This window comes from Aricia agestis, chromosome 2 (genome assembly GCF_905147365.1).
Source record: "Aricia agestis chromosome 2, ilAriAges1.1, whole genome shotgun sequence".
NCBI classification, from domain to species: domain Eukaryota; kingdom Metazoa; phylum Arthropoda; class Insecta; order Lepidoptera; family Lycaenidae; genus Aricia; species Aricia agestis.
Genome location: NC_056407.1, coordinates 3,509,375 through 3,530,536, shown reverse-complemented (window position 1 = coordinate 3,530,536; position 21,162 = coordinate 3,509,375). Strand labels below are relative to the sequence as shown.

Here is a 21,162-nt window from a genome sequence, read left to right as displayed (position 1 = left end):
TACTTTGAGTCCCAGGAAAGGACATAGGATACTTTTTATCCCGGTAAAATGTACGGTTCCCGCGCGATAAACGAGTTTTGACGCAACGGAGTTGCGGGCGTCATCTAGTTACACTCTAATGCAGTCTTTCCCAAAGTGGGCGATAACGCCCCCTTGTGGGCACTGAAGGTCTAAAGGGTGTGGTCCTAGAAAAAAAATGGGGGTGTTGTGTAGAGGCTTGCTGGGTGATTTATTTCATCTGGATGCATTTTAAATTGAAACAACAGGGGTGCTAAAACATAATTTGTTCTCAAAGTGGACGGTAGACAAAATAAATTTGGGAACCCCTGCTCTAATGCATGCAATGCAAAACGAGATAAGTAATTTAAATAAATCAAATCTTTTTACAGGATGAGTTCCATTCTAGGCTCCGTTTCAACCGCCGAGGGTTGGTGGCCATGGCCAATGCTGGCAAAGACGACAATGGATCTCAGTTCTTTTTCACATTAGGTGCCACACCTGAATTGCAAAACAAACATACAATATTTGGAAAAGTAATTGGTAAGTTTGAAAAAGTAAGAGCTCACAGAATAAATATTTAAACTAGTTGACAAACTAAACACAACATACAGGAAAACATGCATACTGTGGATTTAAATTGTTGCTTTTCCAATGCTTTATCCTTTATGTTATTGTATGATGATTTTTTTCTCTAAATCTTTGACTCTGTAGCCTATTAATTACCATAATACAACTTTTATACACAATTTATAAACCTGTTTCTTTCCAGGTGACTCGATCTACAATGTCCTCAAACTGACAGAGGGTCTGATTGGGCCGGATGATAGACCAGAGCACCCTCACAAGATCACCAGCACTGAGGTCCTCATCAACCCATTTACAGACATTGTTCCAAGGGTCACACAGGTGGTACAGGAGGAGCAGCCAAAGAAAAAAAAGAAGGAAAGACAGGGTGTTAAGTAAGAATTCATTAGCTAATCACCAACAAAATGTGTTTTTTTTGCACTTTTTAATCAAGCACAAAATGTTGCTTAAAAATGTTCACTATAACTAACCACACGCCATCTGATTCATTACACATTTTGAGAGTTTGTATGTTTGAACTGATCACACATGTTTTATTATAGAAAGCTACAACTCTTACTAATAATCATTTGATTCTCGATCATCGATCATACCTGTAACAAATAGCTTTCGATGTGTAGATACTATACATTTTGTAAACTCCAAAAACACCTTTCTAACTACTCCAGAAACTTCGGCCTCCTGTCGTTCGGCTCGGAGGCGGAGGAGGACGAGGGCGAGGCGCTGGAGTACCGTGGCAAGCCCAAGTCCACGCACGACCTGTTGCAGGACCCCAAGCTTAGCAACAAGACGGCCGCCGGTAATTACACTCCTGCTATACTATACACAGTTCTAGAAACTTTGGCTTCCTGTCGTTCGGCTGAGACGATGAGGAGGACGAGGGCGAGGCGCTGGAGTACCGGCGGCAAGCCCAAGTCCACGCACGACCTGCTGTAGGATTCCAAATTTCGGTGCGATAGTTTGAGTCCGTCCGTCCGTCCCACTGTGCAATATTCATTTTTGGTTTAATAGACACACATACTTAATATTTTATTTTGAAAAACCCTCCATTGTCTTATCATGAAAATATATTTACAGAATTAGAATTAGAACAGCAGAATATTGATAATGAGACGTTAAGCAAAGAGGACCAAGAGAAGAAAGAACAGACTGCAGCAGCAGTCAGTAGTATACGAGATAAGTTGAGCGGTAGAAAAAGAGACAAGAGTCCGGAAGAGGACAGAGAAGACACTAAAAAGAAGAAAGAGGATAGTGAGTCAGAAGAAGAATACTATTTAGGGAAAGAAAGAGATATACAACGACAGAAAGAGAGGTAAATATTATATTTTAAGTATGAATTTAGATTTAACAAATTTTGCGAATTTCATTCTATTAAGACATTCATATTAAGTCATATCTTATAACCTAAGTTATACAGTCACACCTTAAAATAAATTCATTTACTCTGTACTCTTTAGAAGCTTGCGCATCGTTTCCAGGATATTATTCAGTCATTTCACTTTTTGTTTTTGCAGAGATCGCATTAGAAATGAAATAAAACAATTGAAGAGAGAAATGAAAGGCAACAAAGAAGCTGCTCAGGAGGAAGAGGAAAAAGAAGAGAACAGCGGGACCAAGAAGTTGGAAGAAGAGAACGAGATGTATAAAGCGTTTGTCGAAGAACAAGAAAAGTATAAGAAGATGAAAGAGAAGATACCGAAGAAAGGAGCAGCCAGGTTAGTTTTGCTTACGATTTTCTAAAAGTTTCTGTATTCTATATATTATAATAATTATTATGGTTGTTTGTATGCTGTTTTGATTCATTTAATTGTAACAAAAATTTGCTATTTTGGGTGGTGCAATCCTACCAATTTAAATGTCTTTCACATTTCATCCACCGCTTTATAAAGAAGAATTATAATGGCACATTTATTTTTTCGAGTTTCAATTTTTGTTCATGATTAGCGGCCATTAGTAGTGGTTTTAGGCATTAGATTAATACAAGCAAGTACTTAAATTTAAATAGTGTTTTGAGGTGACTACTAAACCAACTCAAGCAATTTATTGTGTGCTTAGAAATGTTGCTTTGGGTCGTATCAACAAAAACATGAAAATACAATAGTCAATTAGAAACGGTAAAAACGGAAAACATAAGATGTCTATTATTTCCTGGCTCCCATCATAAAAGCGGTACAGTTAGAAGATCTCTCAAGAGGCCATCCTTTTCAGAAGGCGAAGGTTCACACGTCAACCGCCGAAAAGGAAACCGTGGGTCAAGAATTTGTACGAAAACAGAGAGTATCCAGACAATTACACCGATTCCAAGTTTCTAGAAGACTTGAGAAAGAATCTGTTTGTTGAAAAAGTGACCTTAACTGAGGCGATACAAGGATCATTTCGGGTTGTGCTGCGGCTTTGTCTGTGTGTGTTATACGCTGTGCTATTCGTGTACATGTACAACGAGTGGGTGCACACATACACTGTGATTTATAGTACTATTGGTGTCACCAGTGTGTGCTATGGTTTATATGTGTGCGTGGAGAGCAACGAGTTCGACCATTTCAAAATAGTCCTTGTGTATTTGGTGATAGGGTACATTTTGTCGCCGATACTACACACACTTACAGACACAGTGAGCACAGACACAATATACGCTTGGGCGGTTATTATGATGTTGATACATTTGATGTTTTTCGACTATGATGTGCCCGCAGCATTTGTGTCAAAATCTTTATCGATCAATGCGGCTATTTTTGCGTCTGTATGTCTAGTTTCCAGATTATCTTCACCCTTCGATGCGTTTATATTACTAACTATATCTGTCATATTCTTTGTGCTAAGTCCACAGCTATTCCAAGTGTTTTTACGTACAAAACTCTTCTATGTTCTATTTTTTGTAACTCTATTTTTGACTGTGGCATCCCTGTACACCGTTTCCCGTATCCTGCTAGTCTATTTTTTATTGTCTGTGGTTATTTTGAGTGTGTATTGTCCAGTGATGTTTGTGAGATGGCAGAGCCATAAGGCGAATATCTATGGGCCGTGGGATGAGGCAGTCATAGACAATTCTGACGATATAGATGAGCTGCTCTGATAAGCTAATGGTATATTGTTAGGATGTTTATTAGCTTAATTAAGGTCAAATTTGATGTAATTAAAACGGGCTTACCGTAGGGGTACGGGTCAGTATTAGGAATTTTGTATAGTCTGTGAAAATGTCACAAATTTTTTTACCTGTTACTTACTTAGAATTTAATATTTTTTTTAAAACTGTACTGTAGAGATTAACTTTTAAAATGTTTATTTAATTTATATGTGAACAAATAAATATTTTGTTATACTTTAGAAATATCAAAATTTTTGATTTACTGAGAAAAGACTAACCAAAATGATAATTGCATTTATTAACTCTATTATTATAGATATGTTAATTTAATAATAATTTACTTAAGCATTTATTATTACTTATAAGAAAAATAGAACAAACATAAATAAACTTTGTATGTGAACAATTTACTGGTTTTTGTTGTTACAATGATGTCATTCCTAAAATAAGTGTTAGCTAACAATGGGTCTGTTTGATTTTAGTGTTTGAAATCAGGTCTTGGATTTTAACTAAGGTAGAAAAAAACAAAAATGTACTTAGGGTTAGTTCACATTGAGACACAACGCGGCAGTGGTACAAAATTTAAGATTGTAATTATTTAAGTTTGATTTTTACATTTATTATATAGCGAACCCGACAGACGTTGTCCTGCAGCGCCATCTGCGGCATTGATTTGTAATTTTAAATTTAAACGCCACCCAAATGCATATTAAATATTAAAATGTTTAAATCACATTATTTCTGATATTTTTTTCAAATACATTTGAATGCAAATATTTTTAAGTGAAAATAACTATAAAAAAATATTATTGCTATTTTAGAGAAGACTTCACACTACAACTGCTGGCTAAATTCAAGAACAAATTGCACGCTATAAAGGAGAAGAAGGAGAACCAAGATGGCGCCGAAGCCGAAGCTGACAAGAAGGATGATGATGATGATGACGACGTCAATAACGACAATTGGTAAGTACAACTCGGCAAATCTTTAAATAAACGTGGCGAAAAAAGGAACTAACGCTGCCATCATACAAAAACGACATTTTTGACAGTTCTTCTTTACCAGCAGCGCCCCCGCCCACGTTCATTTAAAGCTTGTCTCGTCCTATTCGAGGTTTTACTAGATGACGCCCGCAACTCCTTTGCGACAAATACGTTTATTTGCAAGAACCGTACATTTTTCCTGGATTAAAAGAATTCTATGTCCTTTCCCGGGACTCAAAGTATATCTATACCTAATTTCAGCAAAATCAAGCAGAAGATGTAACAGACAGACAGACACACTTTCGCATTCATAATATTAGTATGGATAGTATATGGATTATTCAACAAAACGCTCATACAGTCCGGTCTCAGAACAAGTAGAATTTTGTACATTCACTATGTGTCTCTTTTAAGGGTGTTAGGATACATAACTATCGCGCTTATGCATGTACGCTATACGACTTATGAGCTTTATAGCAATGTATTCCTGTTCCGCAACGGAGCTTTAGTTACGTAAAGGCCGCTCATAGCTTGTAATTTCATTGTTTAGGTACTTATGTCGTGTTAGTATTAAGCATGTACGCAATTGTTTGTTGTCCCAAATAAAATAAAATAAAAGAAGTCGCTTGGCAAAAGTTGAAAGGTGTAGTGTTCGAATTTAAGATATCATTGGTAGGGGCCACTAACCAGAAAAAAAAAACTTCGACGATCAAAAATTTTTATTCGTTTGTTGCAATTAAATGTCTATTGTAAAAGTTATATTATACTGTAGTTTACAAGTTTTCATAAGGGTTATAAATATTATTTTATTGTTTTTCTATTCTAAAGGTTGGGTCACACTCTCCGCTTCGAAGACAAAGGCGCAGTCCTGGCTAAGGACGCGTCGACGAAGGGCGACGACTGGTTCGACATATACGACCCGCGGAACCCCATCAATAAGAGAAAGAGAGAGAAGTCCAGTAAGAGTAATAAGAAATAAAAGTTAAGTGATACTTTTCTTTTTTTTTTGACAGCCTTCATTTAGTAGAAAATCGCCTAAGTGCGTGTTGGATTTGCACACGAAGGGTTCCGTACCGTTATAGAGAAATAATTGGCCAAGTGCGAGTCGGACTCGCGCACCAAGGGTTCCGTACCGTTATAGAGAAATAACCGGCCAAATGCGAGTCGGACTCGCGCACCAAGGGTTACGTACCGTTATAGAGAAATAATCGGCCAAGTGCGAGTTGAACTCGCGCACCAAGGGTTCCGTACCGTTATAGAGAAAAAATAGGCCCAAAAGTTGTGTTTTTGTATGAGAGCCGCCCTTGATTTTTTTTTAATTTTATTATTAATTATTAAAGTACACATATAATTGAGGATTCTGTGAAAATTTCAGCTTCCTGCCTGTTGTCATTATTGATATCGAGCAAAAAAGGCCAAAAAATCACGTTTGTTGTATGAGAGCCGCCCTTAAATATTTATTTTATTTTGTTTTCAGTATTTTTTGTTATAGCGGCCACAGATGTACACAATCTCTGAAAATTTTAGAACTCTAGCTATAGCGGTTCTTGAGATACAGCCTGGAGACAGACAGACGGACAGACAACGAAGTTTTAGTAATAGGGTCCCGTTTTTACCCTTTGGATACGGAACCCTAAAAAAATGTTGATAGCAACTTCGTTACCTAGAAATTTATATATCTCTCTTGGTAACCGTACATTTTACTAGTGACAAGCTATACCTAGTCCTTTTCCGGAAAAAGGAAAAACATTACCACACACAATTTTAGTAACATCGGTTCAATGGTTTAGGCATAAAGGGGCAGCAGATAAGTAGCTTAAAAAACTTGTAAAAAAGTGTGCTTTGTTGTCGAATTGACCTGTTTTTTTATGAAATAAGGGGGCAAACGAGCAAACGGGTCACCTGATAGAAAGCAACTTCCGTCGCCCATGGACACTCGCAGCATCAGAAGAGCTGCAGGTGCGTTGCCGGCCTTTTAAGAGGGAATAGGGAAGGGATAGGGAAGGGAATAGGGTAGGGGATTGGGCCTCCGGTAAGCTCACTCACTCGGCGAAACACAGCGCAAGCTGTTTTTCTGTTTCACGCCGGTTTTCTGTGAGCCCGTGGTATTTCTCCGGTCGAGCCGGCCCATTCGTGCCGAAGCATGGCTCTACCACGTAAAACGAATGTGTAGCGTTTGTAGTGTAGTTAATTAGAATATTAGTTTTTGCTTAGATTTTTTTGTAATTTAAAGGAAATAGCAAAGTAATGTATCGTCTGAGTAGTTTTAATCGTATGTATTTAATTATCAGAACGTAATAATTACGGCATTGTTAGATCTACGTTAAGCAGTGCGTTGACCTCTAAAACGATAATCCCATCGTCCGCGAAAAATCTACGAAGCCTTCAAAGTTCTAGACTTCGCACAGATCGTCCGAGACCTGTTATAATATGCATTCATTTTATATTAATTTCGAAATAATCACAATTATTATCACTTGCTTTGGTTACACTCTGTATAAGGGACACGTACATACACTGATGTATTATCACGTTACTTTAGCTTGTAGATTACGTGCAAATGAAGGGACGGTCAAGTTCATGGTTCACTTGGGTAATTATGCGGCCTTTGTCTGCAGACGGTCAGCACTCAGCAGTACACAATGCTTTAGTTAACTTTGGTACACTGCACAAAATATTTTGGCTAACTTAGGTTGGGTTGCACCAACTAACTTTAACTTTAACTACAATGCAAAATGTCAAATATTTGGTTAAAGTTAAAAATGGACGCCATCAAGACGCCATATTTAACCATAATCATAGAGCTCGACAAGGTTTTAAATGCATGTGGCGAAAAAAGGAACTAACGCTGTCATCATACATAACGCCATTTTTTGACCTTTACCAGCAGCGCCTCCGCCCACGTTAATTTATAACCTTGTTGGACCAGCTGTCATCTGTCAATTTCTCTGGTCAAAGTTAAGGTTAAAGTTAAAGTTAAATTTAGCCTTAACTATAACCATAACTTTAACCACGCCTCTGGTGCAACCCAACCTAACTATTTTTTTTTTACATATTTAAGTATTGTTATGCTATACAGTTTTGCTGCCCTTATCGGTGAAGACTTTTTCCAAGGTACAATTTTATTGGTGAATTAACGGTCTACGCTGAATTTTCTATAGAGCATTGATTTAATATCCTCGATTTTTTTAAGGTGACGTTTTTTTCAAAGCCAGATTTCGCTATAAGTTATAACGATAGGTCCATCCTTATTCCTTTTTAGTCACATGTAGGAATATTTTGGTTTACAAAGCCTAATATATCATACCAAAATGATACGTTTCAGTTCCATTCTGAGAACCCCTGTTCTGATTAAGTGCGGGGTATCACACGGCCCATCTTGTGAATTATTTAACCCAAGGACCGTGAAGCTACATACTGCTGTTTTAATTATGGAGTCAGTGCTCGGGTACAAAAAATCGTCTTTGTTTTTAGGAGATAAACGATACCTGTTAAGTGCTAACTAAAGTTTGAAAAGGAGTTAACGTTTCTTTGAACTTGGGCACTTTTCTTCTCTTGACTTCATCTCTGTTTGTGAATGAGACAAGAAACGTTAGGCCTGAGGTTGGTACAAACACCAAGTTTATGAAGATCGTGTACAGGCGAAATCTGAAAAAGAAAAAAAAACTAGGCCTTTACATCCGTTGTGGATGATTTATACAGTATTTTCAGAGCGAAGTAACCACTCCTCAAATACTGTAGTGCCTGGGACAAGATTTTTAAATGTCCGTATGATTGCCCAAGCGCATACGGCATTCTCGCATCATAGTTGGCCTAGTCCAGAGGAAAGAACTAGTCAATATGTGGGACTGGGACCAACTATGTGCGAGTTTCCTCACGATGTTTTCCTTCACGATGTTTTTTGAGATCAGAAAATGTCTCATAGGTACACGCCTCCACCCGGGTCCGAACCTGCACCCTCTAGGAGTGCGAACCGAAGGTGTACCCATTAGGCCACGGACGCTCTTCTGAAAAAGACACAAATAAAAAATAAGAGTTATTACCTAAGTAAATATACTTTATAGTTCATTAAGTAGATTTCTATTGTTTTTACCTTAGAAGTTGGTTTCATTTTTGGTAAAAAGTAATTCATTAACTATTTTCAAATCTTAATTATTTAATTAAGGGCCTGTTTCACCACTTTCTGATAAACTTGCCTAATAGGCTATTCACAACTTTTTTGACAGATTCTCCATACTTGATCTGTCAAGTTAATTGGTGGATAGCCTTATCAGGAAGTGGTGAAACAGGCCCTAAGAATCAAATGTAGCTACTCAGCTTCTTCAATTAGAAGCCGCATTTATAACTTACACTTTCAAATCACCGTTCGTTAAACATTACTTATTTTATCTCAATTTCGGTACCTCAAAATTAACCTAATTAAAAAACCGCTACTAGTTCACTGACATTTCAATTTTAAAATCAAACGTTTGGAATATTTGTGCGTACCGAGTAGGCCGTAATTAAAGAATAGTTCGCACGGCTCTTTGAAATTGTATTGTGAGGTGTAACTTTTCCGCATTGCAGCATCAGACCCTTAAAAAAGTCGAGACTTTGTAGATCTTATTTAAATATCATCATAAAAATAATATCAGAACGATTCGATTTTTTTCAGGTGACCACCTCTTTTGGCCACCACTTTCTTTCAAGTGACGTTTTAAAAGCATTGCAGGATATACAGGGTGTAACAAAACTAAGTGTTAATACTTTACGGTGTGTACATGTTCCTTGTAGAGAGTTCACTGTGAAAGTAGCAGCGCTGATGGACCAATTTTTTTTCACTTTTGTATGGCGTAACAAGTTTCCTTATACAAAACTGAAAAAAAATGGGTCTCTATATCTCTATACTTAGACTTAGTCTTGAAATATTTGTGGTAGTCCAGGGAAGGTTAATGTTAGCAGGGAAGTGATATGAAGTTCATCAGGTCACCTGGTACCTAAAATATATTTATTTATGTCTATGTCGCAGCCAACTGGTTAAAATAGCTGTTCAATCAAACAGCTAGCCCTTTGACTGAACAACGCCATCTAATCTACTTCACTAAAACTTCTAGCTTTGGACTGCGATACTCGTATCTACACAATATCAAAACTGTTGGCCTTGGTGTTCAGGATAAACCTTCCTAGAAGCTATGCCTTTTAATTTGTCTTCGTGATGTGTCAATCACCATATCATTTATTTGTGAATATCTGACACGATGATTATAGTTTGAAGGCTTGATTAAAATGGATATGATTTGTATTCTGTATATCGAGGATATCGATTCAAATCATTAAAAAAATTAAAACTAGACGGTGTCCGCAGTGACCGCAGTACATATTTGCGGGATAAAGATTATCCTATGTCCATTCCCGGGATTCAAAGTATCTCCATACCAAATTTCAGCAAAATCGGTTCAGCAGTTTGGGCGTGAAGAGGTAAGAGACAGACAGAGAAATATTAAGTATGGATAAAGTATAAAAAAAGTTTACATAGGAAGTTTCCCTTAATAATAATAAAAAAAAATAAGTACCTAAATATTCTAATGGATGTACCTTTCTTCAGTTTCAGAGGTTTCAACTTAAAAGTTTTACAGTCTATAGGCGACCAATCAAGCTGAAACTGAATTTAATGTCGCACTTGGGATAACGATTAATTTCATAACTGAAATTAAATAAAGATTTTGACAGATAATATATGGGACTTATGCTAAAATCTTCATTTCATTACAGTTAACTGTCAAGTGATTAATATTTGTCTCTAAGTACTGCAGCAAACTGAAAATCCAAGTGCAAATCTGCAAGATCGCCGTGCAAGCTCGCTGGAATTTCACAATAAAAAATTCTATCCTAAACACCTGTTCCGATGAGCCAACATGGAGTATGTTTAGCTCACATCAGAGGTTTAAAGAATAATGATCCTTATGTAGTTACCCTATAAGTCATGTCAAAGGTAAAATAACTTGAAACTCACACGCTAAGGAAGTGATCGTTGGACCGAGGCGCAGGTCGCACCCATTTGCGCCACAAGATCCACACAACCAAAACCGAATAGACGTGTTTCCTTAGCCTTGGGATCGAAAAACCTTGGCGGGAAAACCTTACGTCACTTTTGAAAATAGAATTCTGTTGAAGTTTATTTTTTTGATTTTATATTTTGTTGCAAGGGGTTGTAATGTGGAGACAAACATGAATATATGCCTGAACATGTTGTACATACTAGTTCTGTGCCCGGTGCTCCTCGCGTCCCCAGTTTTGACGCTAACCATTGATTCTCAACTGGGAACTTCGGTTGAAGGTAAGCTATTTGAATTTAGTTTGCATTACTATTGTTTAAACAAGGTGTAACAAAACTAAGTGATAATACTTTAGGGTGTGTACGTGTTCCTTGTGGAGAGTTCACTGTGAAAGTAGCAGCGCTGAAAGACCTTTTTCACTTTTGTATGGACAAGGGCCCGAGCGTCACGAGTTTCCCCATACAAAAGTGAAAAAAAAAAATTGGTGTTTCAGCGCCGCTACTTTCGCAGTGAACTCTATACAAGGAACACGTACACACCCTAAAGTATTATCACTTAGTTTTGTTACACCCTGTATGTGTATAAGGATTTTATAAAAATGATTCTTATGTCACAGGAATTAAAATATGATCAAAAGGTAAAATGACTGAATGGTATTTCAGAAGCCTGCAAGAAACCGTCATGTAAACGTTCCAAAAGTTTAAAGACAACTGTATTCGTAACTGTAACTTTATAGAATGAAAATTGTACAAAAGTCGTAACAACGCAAATTTCAGTAGGTATCTGAACGTTGCGAAGTGCTTTAGTTTGTAATAATTATTGTTAATGTCTGTATTAGTTTTCTTACTTGCATCGCTTACATCTCTTTGAAAGAATTTAAATGTTTGTGCTCGTAACAATACTGAGAATTCTGCTTCCTGATTGGTCAATATAACTTCGTATTGGCCAATAACATTGTCTTGTTTTACGAGTTTCGACTGTTATAGGACACGGATTTTGCAAGATACGTGTAGTTTTTAGTAAACTTTGGCTGCAGCACTGCAGCCTGAAAATAGAGATAGGAAATAGAAAAAGCATTATATAGAAATCTGGAATATGAAATAACAACTATTTCATTTTATTTTTTCATAGTGATTCGTTGATTGTTTACCTATGTAGGTACCTAATGAACTCCGCTGCGCTTAAGATTTCATTACATCCATACTTCCATGCTTACTATACTTACTTACTAAACTTACTAATATTATAAATGCGAAAGTGTGTCTGTCTGTCTGTCTGTTATCTCTTCACGCTCAAACCGCTGAACCGATTTTGCTGAAATTTAGCATGGAGATACTTTGAGCCCGGTTCCCGCGCGATATACTTAATTAAAATCCTAGTCTTGATTGCCTTTTAAAGTACCATTAAATAATCTTTAATCTTTAGGTTTTTATTAACATAAGATACACGTGTAGATTTATGATCACGTTGCTATTAAGATTAAACGTTTACTCTAAGTGCACATCAGGGTCAAGTTAAGAAGATGTACAATAAGGATAATAATGTGATTATAATTAATTAACTGAAATAAACCTTATTTTGATATTCAGCTAAGTAAAAAATATTAAAAAGTAAGCACTCCAAAGCTTTTAATATTTAAGTACTTAATGCTTAAAAATCAAAATAAGAAATGCCCTCCGAGGTCGAGTGTGTATCGATTCTTTGCCAAAATTTTATCAAAATTGGTCTAGGAGACATACTGACGGACAGACAGACAGACATGACGAATCTATAAGGGTTCCGTTTTTTGCCATTTGGCTACGGAACCCTAAAAAACGCAGTGAGTCATTAAAATCTTAATAACCATTGTTATAAGATTTAATTTACAACGAGGTGACTACAATGAGTAAGGGCACAAAAAATCTGAACCAAATGATTCACATTTAATTGATGTGTGGAGATTTAATTTTGAGCTACTAAATGGTTCATAAATTTTCGGTTGCTATTGTCTTAGTTTAGTTAAGGCTGAAATATACCTAGTACCTATTATATTATTATTTATTATGTAGTTTTTTTTTATTTATTTAATTCGGGGCTGTCTATGGGCTCTGCGCCATATCCTTTTTTTGCTATCTTTGTATTGTTTTTCGCACCAAGGATACTTAATTGAAATAGTATTATTAATTGTAATATGTAGTTTATTAGCCTAATGACTATTTTTGGTCATAAATACTATTACTATAATGAAAACTTTACACTTAATGATTTTATTCTATACTTCTACTTACATTTTTTTATAAATAATAATTAACATTTACAGTCGCACACAGGCAAATGATTAATGATTACCCAACTTTAATTTAATAGAGAGTTTGTCATAAATTGTAAGGATTTATGACAAAGCATCGAATTAATCTACCTGAAAGCCAAGTAACATGAGATAACACTGCTGAGCATAATACGATAGTAAAGTAGATTTAACATGCAGGCAGTTATAACAATTTATTAAGCGAAGATTTCTGGCACAAGTTTACACTTAACTAGACGTCGCCCGCAACTCCGTTGCGCCAAAATTCTATTATCGCGCGGGAACCGTTCCTTTTTTCTGGGATAAAAAGTAGGTATACTATGTCCCTTCCCGGGACTCAAAATAAACCTTTCAGTAAAATTGTTTCAGCCGTTTGGGCGTGAAGAGGTAACAGACAGACGCATTTTAATATTAGTAAGGATATCTACCATTGTTTGTAAAAGTAAATTTTTGTGGATTAATAAATGTAACTAGTTATTTAATTAAACATTAAAATATAATTTCAGATTGTTTCGAACGAGTGTCGATCGGCGAGCAGCTATGTGTTGACGCCATCTACCGGAACGCGCCGGAACTGGGCACAAAGGAGTGCGAGCAACTCTGCAAGCAAGACACACAGTGCCAGACCTACGATTATGGGTCAGTTGTGAGTTGTGACGCTAGATGGCACTGCATAAGGCAATAAAGCGCTAGATGGCACTTATTTAAGTCAAGGCGTTTAGACTAGAGCTATTTTAGCTGTTTGGTTCGTTGTTAATCGTTTGGCTATGTAGAATATCTCCTGTGTCATAAAAAATAGAGCGACAACATAATATTTGATACACGATTGACTTAAACTTAGACTTAGGCCGGTATAAATTAAGATGCGATCCGGTCTCAAGACGCGGTTCGAATCTGTGATTGGTCCAAATTTTGACAGCCAACCAATCACAGAGCCTGAACCGTGTCTTGACACCGAGATGCATCTTGAGTACTGACTATTTATACCGGCCTTAGACGGGCGCAAGCAGCATACCTACTCAAACTTTTTTCAAAGTTCCATTCCATTCCGTCAGTCTGCTATGTTAATGTGCTTATGCTTATAACTAAATAAATAACTTATTCTTTTCAGAGTCGGCGCAAAAGGCAACGCATCGTGTAATCTAAGCAAGATGAATCTTACGGAACTCCGTGACGGTAAAATGCTTCAGAAGCACTCTGACTACGACGTCTACGTACGGCAAGTTCAGTGCGATCATAAACCACTACTAACAAACCAGCAACAGACAGACAACCCTCAAAACCGTCCGATGGGAACAGAGGATGCGGAAAGGAAACCACTGGCAGACGATCTTAACCCACACGAAACAACAGGGCCAGCTAGTGCCAGACCATTCCCGTCAAATACGAGACCTGGTTACGATAGCGAAAGACCAGACGATTACGACAGCTACAAACCATCATTCGATGGGCCACCGTCATACGGAATGCACCGTCCTCAAGAGATACCTTATCGACCTGAAACCACCAGTTTTCACCGACCAACCCAAAACGACGAGATGAATTTCCAGTCCCGACCGAGTTGGAGACCACCTCGACCGAACGATAAGATACCAGATATTTATAGACCCAACCCGTACCCTGAGTACGTTCCTGAAGTACCCCAATATGTCTACATCGAGAGGCCTCATAGGCGTCAACAAAAGCCTTCAAGTTGCAGCCAGAATAAACCGCAGGAATCTCTATCTGATCCTGCAAATTCTGATCGACCTATCAGACCTGAAACACCAGATAGGCCAACCAGACCGTATCAACCAAGTTATGAAAAACCTATAGGACCACCAGAACGACCAGCTAGACCAAGCAGGCCGTATCAACCGAGTTACTCAGGCCAATACGCCAGCAACTATGGTTCATCTCATGATAACTCCATATACCTTGAAATCATCGATCCACCGAGACCAATCAGACCTATAGTAGACGAAAATCCTCAAAGGCCGCCTAATTACTACTATAATCACGACTCTGGATATGGCCAGGAAGGTTTTGATTATTCGAGTCAAAACTACCAAGCACAACAAAGTGATTCCCAGGACTATTGGAATAGTGGCTACCAGTATAAACCTGCAAGGCCATACAGAAACCCATCTTTAGATCATGGCCCGAACTACGAGTATGACGAAAGATATCGACCTGCTCGACCTATTAGACCAATAGAGTATGGCCATGATTACAACCAAGCCTCGTACAGCGAAAGCCATTCTAGTCAGAACTACGCTAGCAGCCATGGTTACTATGGTGGAAATTATGGTGAGGAGTATAACCGCCGTCCCGGCCAACAAGTCAATAAAAACCAAAGTAATGTCGATAGACTGTCAGACGTGAGTCAAGGTCACACATACAGTCAAGGAGGCTATGGATCACAGAACGGTAATCGCTATTCTGACTACGGAGGCCAATCGGTAGAAGAAATAAACAAATATAACTACGAGCATGGTATATACGGCACCCATCTTGGGTATGGCACGCATCATTTGTATGGCATCACTCCGGGGATGTATGGACCGACTTATGTTAATGACAGAAATGATAGGCCAATGAATGATAGACCCTATGGGGGGCGGCCTTACCAAGACTACGACAGGCGTCCGTACGGACAAGGAACCGAATTGAAACCTAGACCAGTAGAAAATCCGGATCGGAAACCTAGTAATCCAATAGATAATAGAAACCATACGAATAGTTCTGTACATAATAATTCTAGCAGACCAGACGTGAGGCCTGTGTATGAGCAAGACGGAGATAGGCCATACAACGTCCCTAGCTATTTAGTCACTTCTAACGGGAATGTGGTAACTTCAAAGCCGGTGGCAGTCGCTGACTTCGGCTCGCGGCCAGGGTATAGGCAAGAAGAGGCAACATACGAAGGTAAGTTTAATAGTTTTCGATATTCTTTTGCCCCTGGCAGACCATAGTGACGAAGCACAAAGGCTTTGTGGTTAACCGATTCAATGCGGCGCAAGTTTTTGAAGACTTTCAGTCGTGGCGGCATACAATTTTCTCGTGACACGTGAGCCGTGTCATACGCCATAGAAGTAGATGACACGGCTACCGTGTCACCCGCCACGCTCAAATAGGTTTATTGTTTTTCTTGGGTTTTACGTGTTTATTAACTTAATTTATTTAATTGAACCCAAACCATTGTTGTTAACGAAAGGCTACGTTGTTTTGAGTTGATTTCGAGTAGTTTTACTAAGTTTTAACCTGAAGATGGCAGGTAAGCGATTTTTTTATTCAGGTGTTGCAAACCTTTTGTAGGTTTGAAAGTTAGAAAAATGAGTATAATAAATAGATCTGGGTTTACGATTTAAATTAAACGTTCGTAGATAAAAAAGAAGTTCGTTGTTAAGTTTTTTTAACCAACTTCCAAAAGGGAGGAGGATATACGTTCGGCTGTGGACATTTTTTGTGTGTTAAATGATTACTCCGCTGCTTAGAAACCGATTTTCAAAAATAGTGTATTTGTAATAATTTGATGTCAACGCAAGTATTTTTGTTTAAAAAAATTGCGAGAACTTGAAAGTCTAAAATAATATAGAATAATATGGGCTTCCAATATTACTTCTTTATTTTCTTAAAAGTTTACTACTAAAAAGCCCGGCCGCATATTATCCAAATTTCTGATCAGAAAATACATTTTGACACGTCAGAATTCTGATAGCATGCGGGGTCCACAACAATATGTATGAACAGAGTGCGTTCCGGCGGGGGTGTGGGCGTACGGCCGGGCTAAAAAAGAAGACAGCCCCTACTGTTTTCAATTCACAGAATATTCAGAAACGAAGCCTATAATATATAGGCTTGTTTTATTACGTGGAAAATTAAGATGATTTTGTTCAGAGTAGAACCTTCTAAAGTGTAATTTGAGGGAAATACAAGCGTTTTTTAAATGACACGGCTCACGTGTCATACGCCACACGTTAAAAACATGTATGACACGGCTCCCGTGTCATCCGCACTGAATCGGTTAAAACTCATAAGGATTTTTAAATACTTTTAAATTACCAGGTGGATGTATATCAATGGGTTTTTTGTTTGTCACTATTTTATACAGAAACCACCCATGAGGTGTGGGAGAGATTCAAGATGATAGATATTCAAGATATAAACATCAATCTGATGTTTATGCAGGTGTATGCTTTTCGGGTGTAGAAATTGTAGTCATTATTTTTAAAACAATCGCTTAGCCAAATTCCTGGCGGACATAAAACTCAAATCTGCTCTTTAGACAATAACTACCCTATTATATCGCAAATTCATTAATATGGCATTAACCGAAAAACATGACATCAGATTGGGTTAGAACAATAGTATCAGATCAAACAGTGACCCTGGCAGCTAAAATTCAGGTAAACTCTGACTAATAGTTAGGTTATTTTAATGGAATAGGAAGCAAATGAGTAAGCGAAACCTTCAACAGGTGAACTTTTTCCCTTTCAAGAGCCCGACAATGCATTTGCAATTTCTCTCATATTGCGGGTGTCCATATGAGACGGTAGACGGCACCACAACAAAAGTGACTGCTTTTCATTGCTTATTTCTAGTCTTAATAAAGGAAACTATACTCGCCTGAAGAATATAAGTTACAAGTAGTCGGCTTATCTAAATGATATTAAGCGCTGTTTATGAAAGTTGTGTCAGCTGTGAGCTGTGTGGACCACTGGTGACATGTAAAAGGTGATTGCAAAACATTGCAATTAAAGTCACTAAAAGCTACGTAGAGCAGCTGTTCATTTCTCAAAACACCCAAGACAAAACCCCACAATAATAACAGCAAGATATAATATCTTTGCTACTTCGGTTCTGAGGCTTCAGTTTGGAATACAAAATTCCAAATGCAATGCATATCTTATATGGTGCAATAAATTTGTAATCCCGTATGACATACAATTTAACTCCAAGTTGGTATACCAGAGAACACTTTTAGCGCTTTATGATAATAATATATGTCTTTAAGATTATTAATTCCCTACGAGGAGTAGGGAAATCACTGACTGAGTGACCTATTAAAAAACCGAACATAAATTACCTACTAAAGAGTTTTAAAAAATCTCTACAAGGCCAATTTGCTTTAAAATATTTTTATACATAACTTCAAATACAATAGCCACTTTAATAGAGGAAATGCTGGTAAAATTATGTCATTTACACGTCGAAACTGCGCAGGCGTGAATGTCATTTGTTTTTGGCCGATGGTTAAAATTCAAGGTACAGTCAAGGTGACTGCGCTTCAGATTCGTCCTCTAAAATTCCCTTTTTGGAATGAAATCCCGCTGGTTTTATGATAGACAAATACTGAAAGCAGTAGGTATATAAATATTACTATACTTTAAATCTTCTCCCGTATGTAGGTACTAATGAGTAAAGCGCCCTGTTAACGATCAAATTGTTTGTCAAATTTTACGTGTTTGTCCAACAATTTACTATCAAATTGTTGGACAAACATGTAGTTTTTTTTTTTAATGAAATAAGGGGGCAAACGAGCAAACGGGTCACCTGATGGAAAGCATCTTCCGTCGCCCATGGACACTCGCAGCATCAGAAGAGCTGCAGGTGCGTTGCCGGCCTTTTAAGAGGGAATAGGGTAATAGGGGAGGGTAGGGATGGGAAGGGAAGGGAATAGGGGTGGGTAGAGAAGGAAATAGGGTAGGGGATTGGGCCTCCGGTAAACTCACTCACTCGGCGAAACACAGCGCAAGCGCTGTTTCACGCCGGTTTTCTGTGAGAACGTGGTATTTCTCCGGTCGAGCCGGCCCATTCGTGCCGAAGCATGGCTCTCCCACGTAGTACAGCTTTGTTTGAAGCGTTTATCAAACAATCTACAATGAAAACGTGAATTTCATCAAACAAATTTGATCCTTTATAGGGCGCTTAATGACTAGGGTTTAGGTATAATGTAACGTAGTTGGCTTTCATAATAATATTATGTGCACTCTTATGTCGGCACTACATATAGGCGAACGCGTTGGCCGACGCGTTGGCCGGCGCGCTGGCCCAATGTGTAGAACGGGCGTTAGCGCGTTGGCGGTAGGTATTTCGCCTGTTCTACACATTGGGCCAGCGCGCCAGCCAACGCGTCGGCCAACGCGTTCGCCTATATGTAGTTCCGACTTTAGGCGAAGACTGGTCCATTTATGGGTAGTATTAATAGGTTAGGCTCGCTTTGTTACCTACTAATACATGAGAAATGTAAGAGATAAGGGGGGCCGATACAAATGTAGTCACAAGAATCCTACGCCGATGATAATTATGAACCATAATGACTTACTCCAAAGCAAAAAATTACAATATTTGTGCGATCAAAACACTAAGGACCTTCGTATAAAATGATCATTCAAACCGTTCCCCATTTATCTAAGGTTTTTCTTCACCTTACATAATGGAAGGTCTCAGCAATTTGAGCTGTGCTTACAGCTTGTAATTTGTTATTTATTATACGACACAAGTTATAAACAGAGTTTTAGTTTGAGTCACAATAAAAATAGGGATTCTATTTTGATTAGTAATTACTATTTCCCTATTTTTAAAAGAAGTTGGAGTTTTATTTATTTCTGCCTAGACCATGCAGTAAAATAATAATATTTTGCGATTTATTGGACTTCATTGATTTATTTAAACTTATATTTTTCTTTCTTTATGTCTGTTGGTGAATCTTTAAAATAAACTCAATTCTTATTGCAGCTTTAAACTAATAAGCTGTTTTAATGGACTTATAACCATAAAGTTAATATAAGTACCTAGCGTATATTAACTTTATGCTTATAACCTAATAGAACAGTCGTAACATAATAAACATTCTTTTTATATAGTTTTTTGTTACATTTCCTAGCTCGGACAGTATGAGATCTATGCAAAATGAATTAATGTGTTAGTCGTGTTGGTCGTGTTATTTGTTAAAAGTTATAATAATATCTTAATATAGTGGAAAAAGTGCAAGAAAAGTGTGTTTTATTAGTGTATAAGGTGTTAGTGTCACAGATTATTAATATAATAGAGAAAATATATTTATTTAAAACTTCATCAGTAGCTCATGCACCACGCTAAAGCTTCTAACTTGGACCACACGCAGACTTAGATAGTGATCTAGTAGGAATCTTTTCGTGTACGAAACTTATTGTTCACGTAATATAACCCATGTCCTTCGCCATTGTTAATTCTTTGTTATTAAATATTGTTCATACTCGTTAATATTCACTGACCTCTTAATGTTCAAAGGGCCGGATGTTAAAACTGTAAAAAGACAAAAATGATAGATAATGATTATTTGTAAATTCAAAGGAGATTATATAAGCATTATTCTAGCTGTAAAAACATGTAACTTACAGGACTAATTAAATTTCGGAGGGCAGTAGAAAAATTATGAGTGACACATAAGTATTGGTGAAAATATTATTATTGAGATATTACATAATCTCAAAAACTGCTAGGGTAGCCCCCTAGGACCTAGCCACAGTATAGCAATATTAGTTAGGGATATGTCATATTGCTATACTGTGCCCTAGCTGTCTCTAGATATTATATACTAGCTCCCTCAGTGCTACACTAGGGAGCTAGGGACGTCAGAGAGCAGTACGTTATGTTTCAAACGGTATGCGTTTGATAGAAAAATATTGTATAAACTATAAGTTATTTCTCCTGAAAAATATTTAAGTACTAAGGGCTCAGCTAAGAAGTTCAGCAATTTTTAGGTGGAATGCACATTATCCAAATAATTAATAAATAGGAAGTGACTTCTTCAGTAAACACCGAAGTTTTTACAGTAATTTGTCCGAGTCGACCTTGTGTCTATGGAGATTAAGAGTAATAGCTACGGAAACGATTACTGTGATTTACGTTAAAATACATTAGTTAGGCAGGTAGGAAATGCGTTGTTGTGTCTAAACACACTAGACCGAAGTTACGCGGCGTAAATTCCGCATGATTACGTCCGCAATGTCGCAAACGCATACAGAATACGGACGGAACGCGACGGAATAGTGTGTCATTCATCATGGTAATTTAAAATACATTGCGGGTACATAATAGAATGGGTTTTAAAGTTTAACTGAATAATGTAGGATGTATTGCCACAGTTCTAAAATAATAATTTATTATTAGCAATTAAGGCACTACTCACACACACACATACACATACACAAACACACACAT

The 21,162-nt window shown here is 37.5% G+C and overlaps 2 protein-coding genes across 3 annotated transcripts in view; both read left to right on the top strand.

Annotated features, from left to right (window-relative positions):
• The window catches only part of LOC121737734 (probable chitinase 2), a 34,669-nt gene extending 28,215 nt beyond the window's left edge, over positions 1 to 6,454 (top strand). Inside the window, exon 11 of the transcript XR_006037184.1 lies at positions 6,444 to 6,454. The gene's annotated coding sequence lies outside the window, so the exon portion shown is untranslated. The remainder of the gene's footprint in view (positions 1 to 6,443) is intronic.
• LOC121737717 overlaps positions 1 to 21,162 on the top strand; it is a 41,051-nt gene that overhangs the window by 1,548 nt on the left and 18,341 nt on the right. The window contains exons 4-13 of one of the 2 annotated variants that reach the window (XM_042129414.1): positions 390 to 540; positions 770 to 959; positions 1,254 to 1,384; positions 1,663 to 1,897; positions 2,100 to 2,300; positions 4,492 to 4,635; positions 5,482 to 5,618; positions 9,427 to 9,429; positions 13,482 to 13,614; positions 14,087 to 15,882. In XM_042129414.1, the coding sequence (XP_041985348.1) occupies positions 390 to 540; positions 770 to 959; positions 1,254 to 1,384; positions 1,663 to 1,897; positions 2,100 to 2,300; positions 4,492 to 4,635; positions 5,482 to 5,618; positions 9,427 to 9,429; positions 13,482 to 13,614; positions 14,087 to 15,882 (3,121 nt within the window). Of the gene's footprint in view, positions 1 to 389; positions 541 to 769; positions 960 to 1,253; positions 1,385 to 1,662; positions 1,898 to 2,099; positions 2,301 to 4,491; positions 4,636 to 5,481; positions 5,619 to 9,426; positions 9,430 to 10,218; positions 10,970 to 13,481; positions 13,615 to 14,086; positions 15,883 to 21,162 lie in introns of those variants that run through there. The other variant, XM_042129406.1, reaches the window with a different exon arrangement.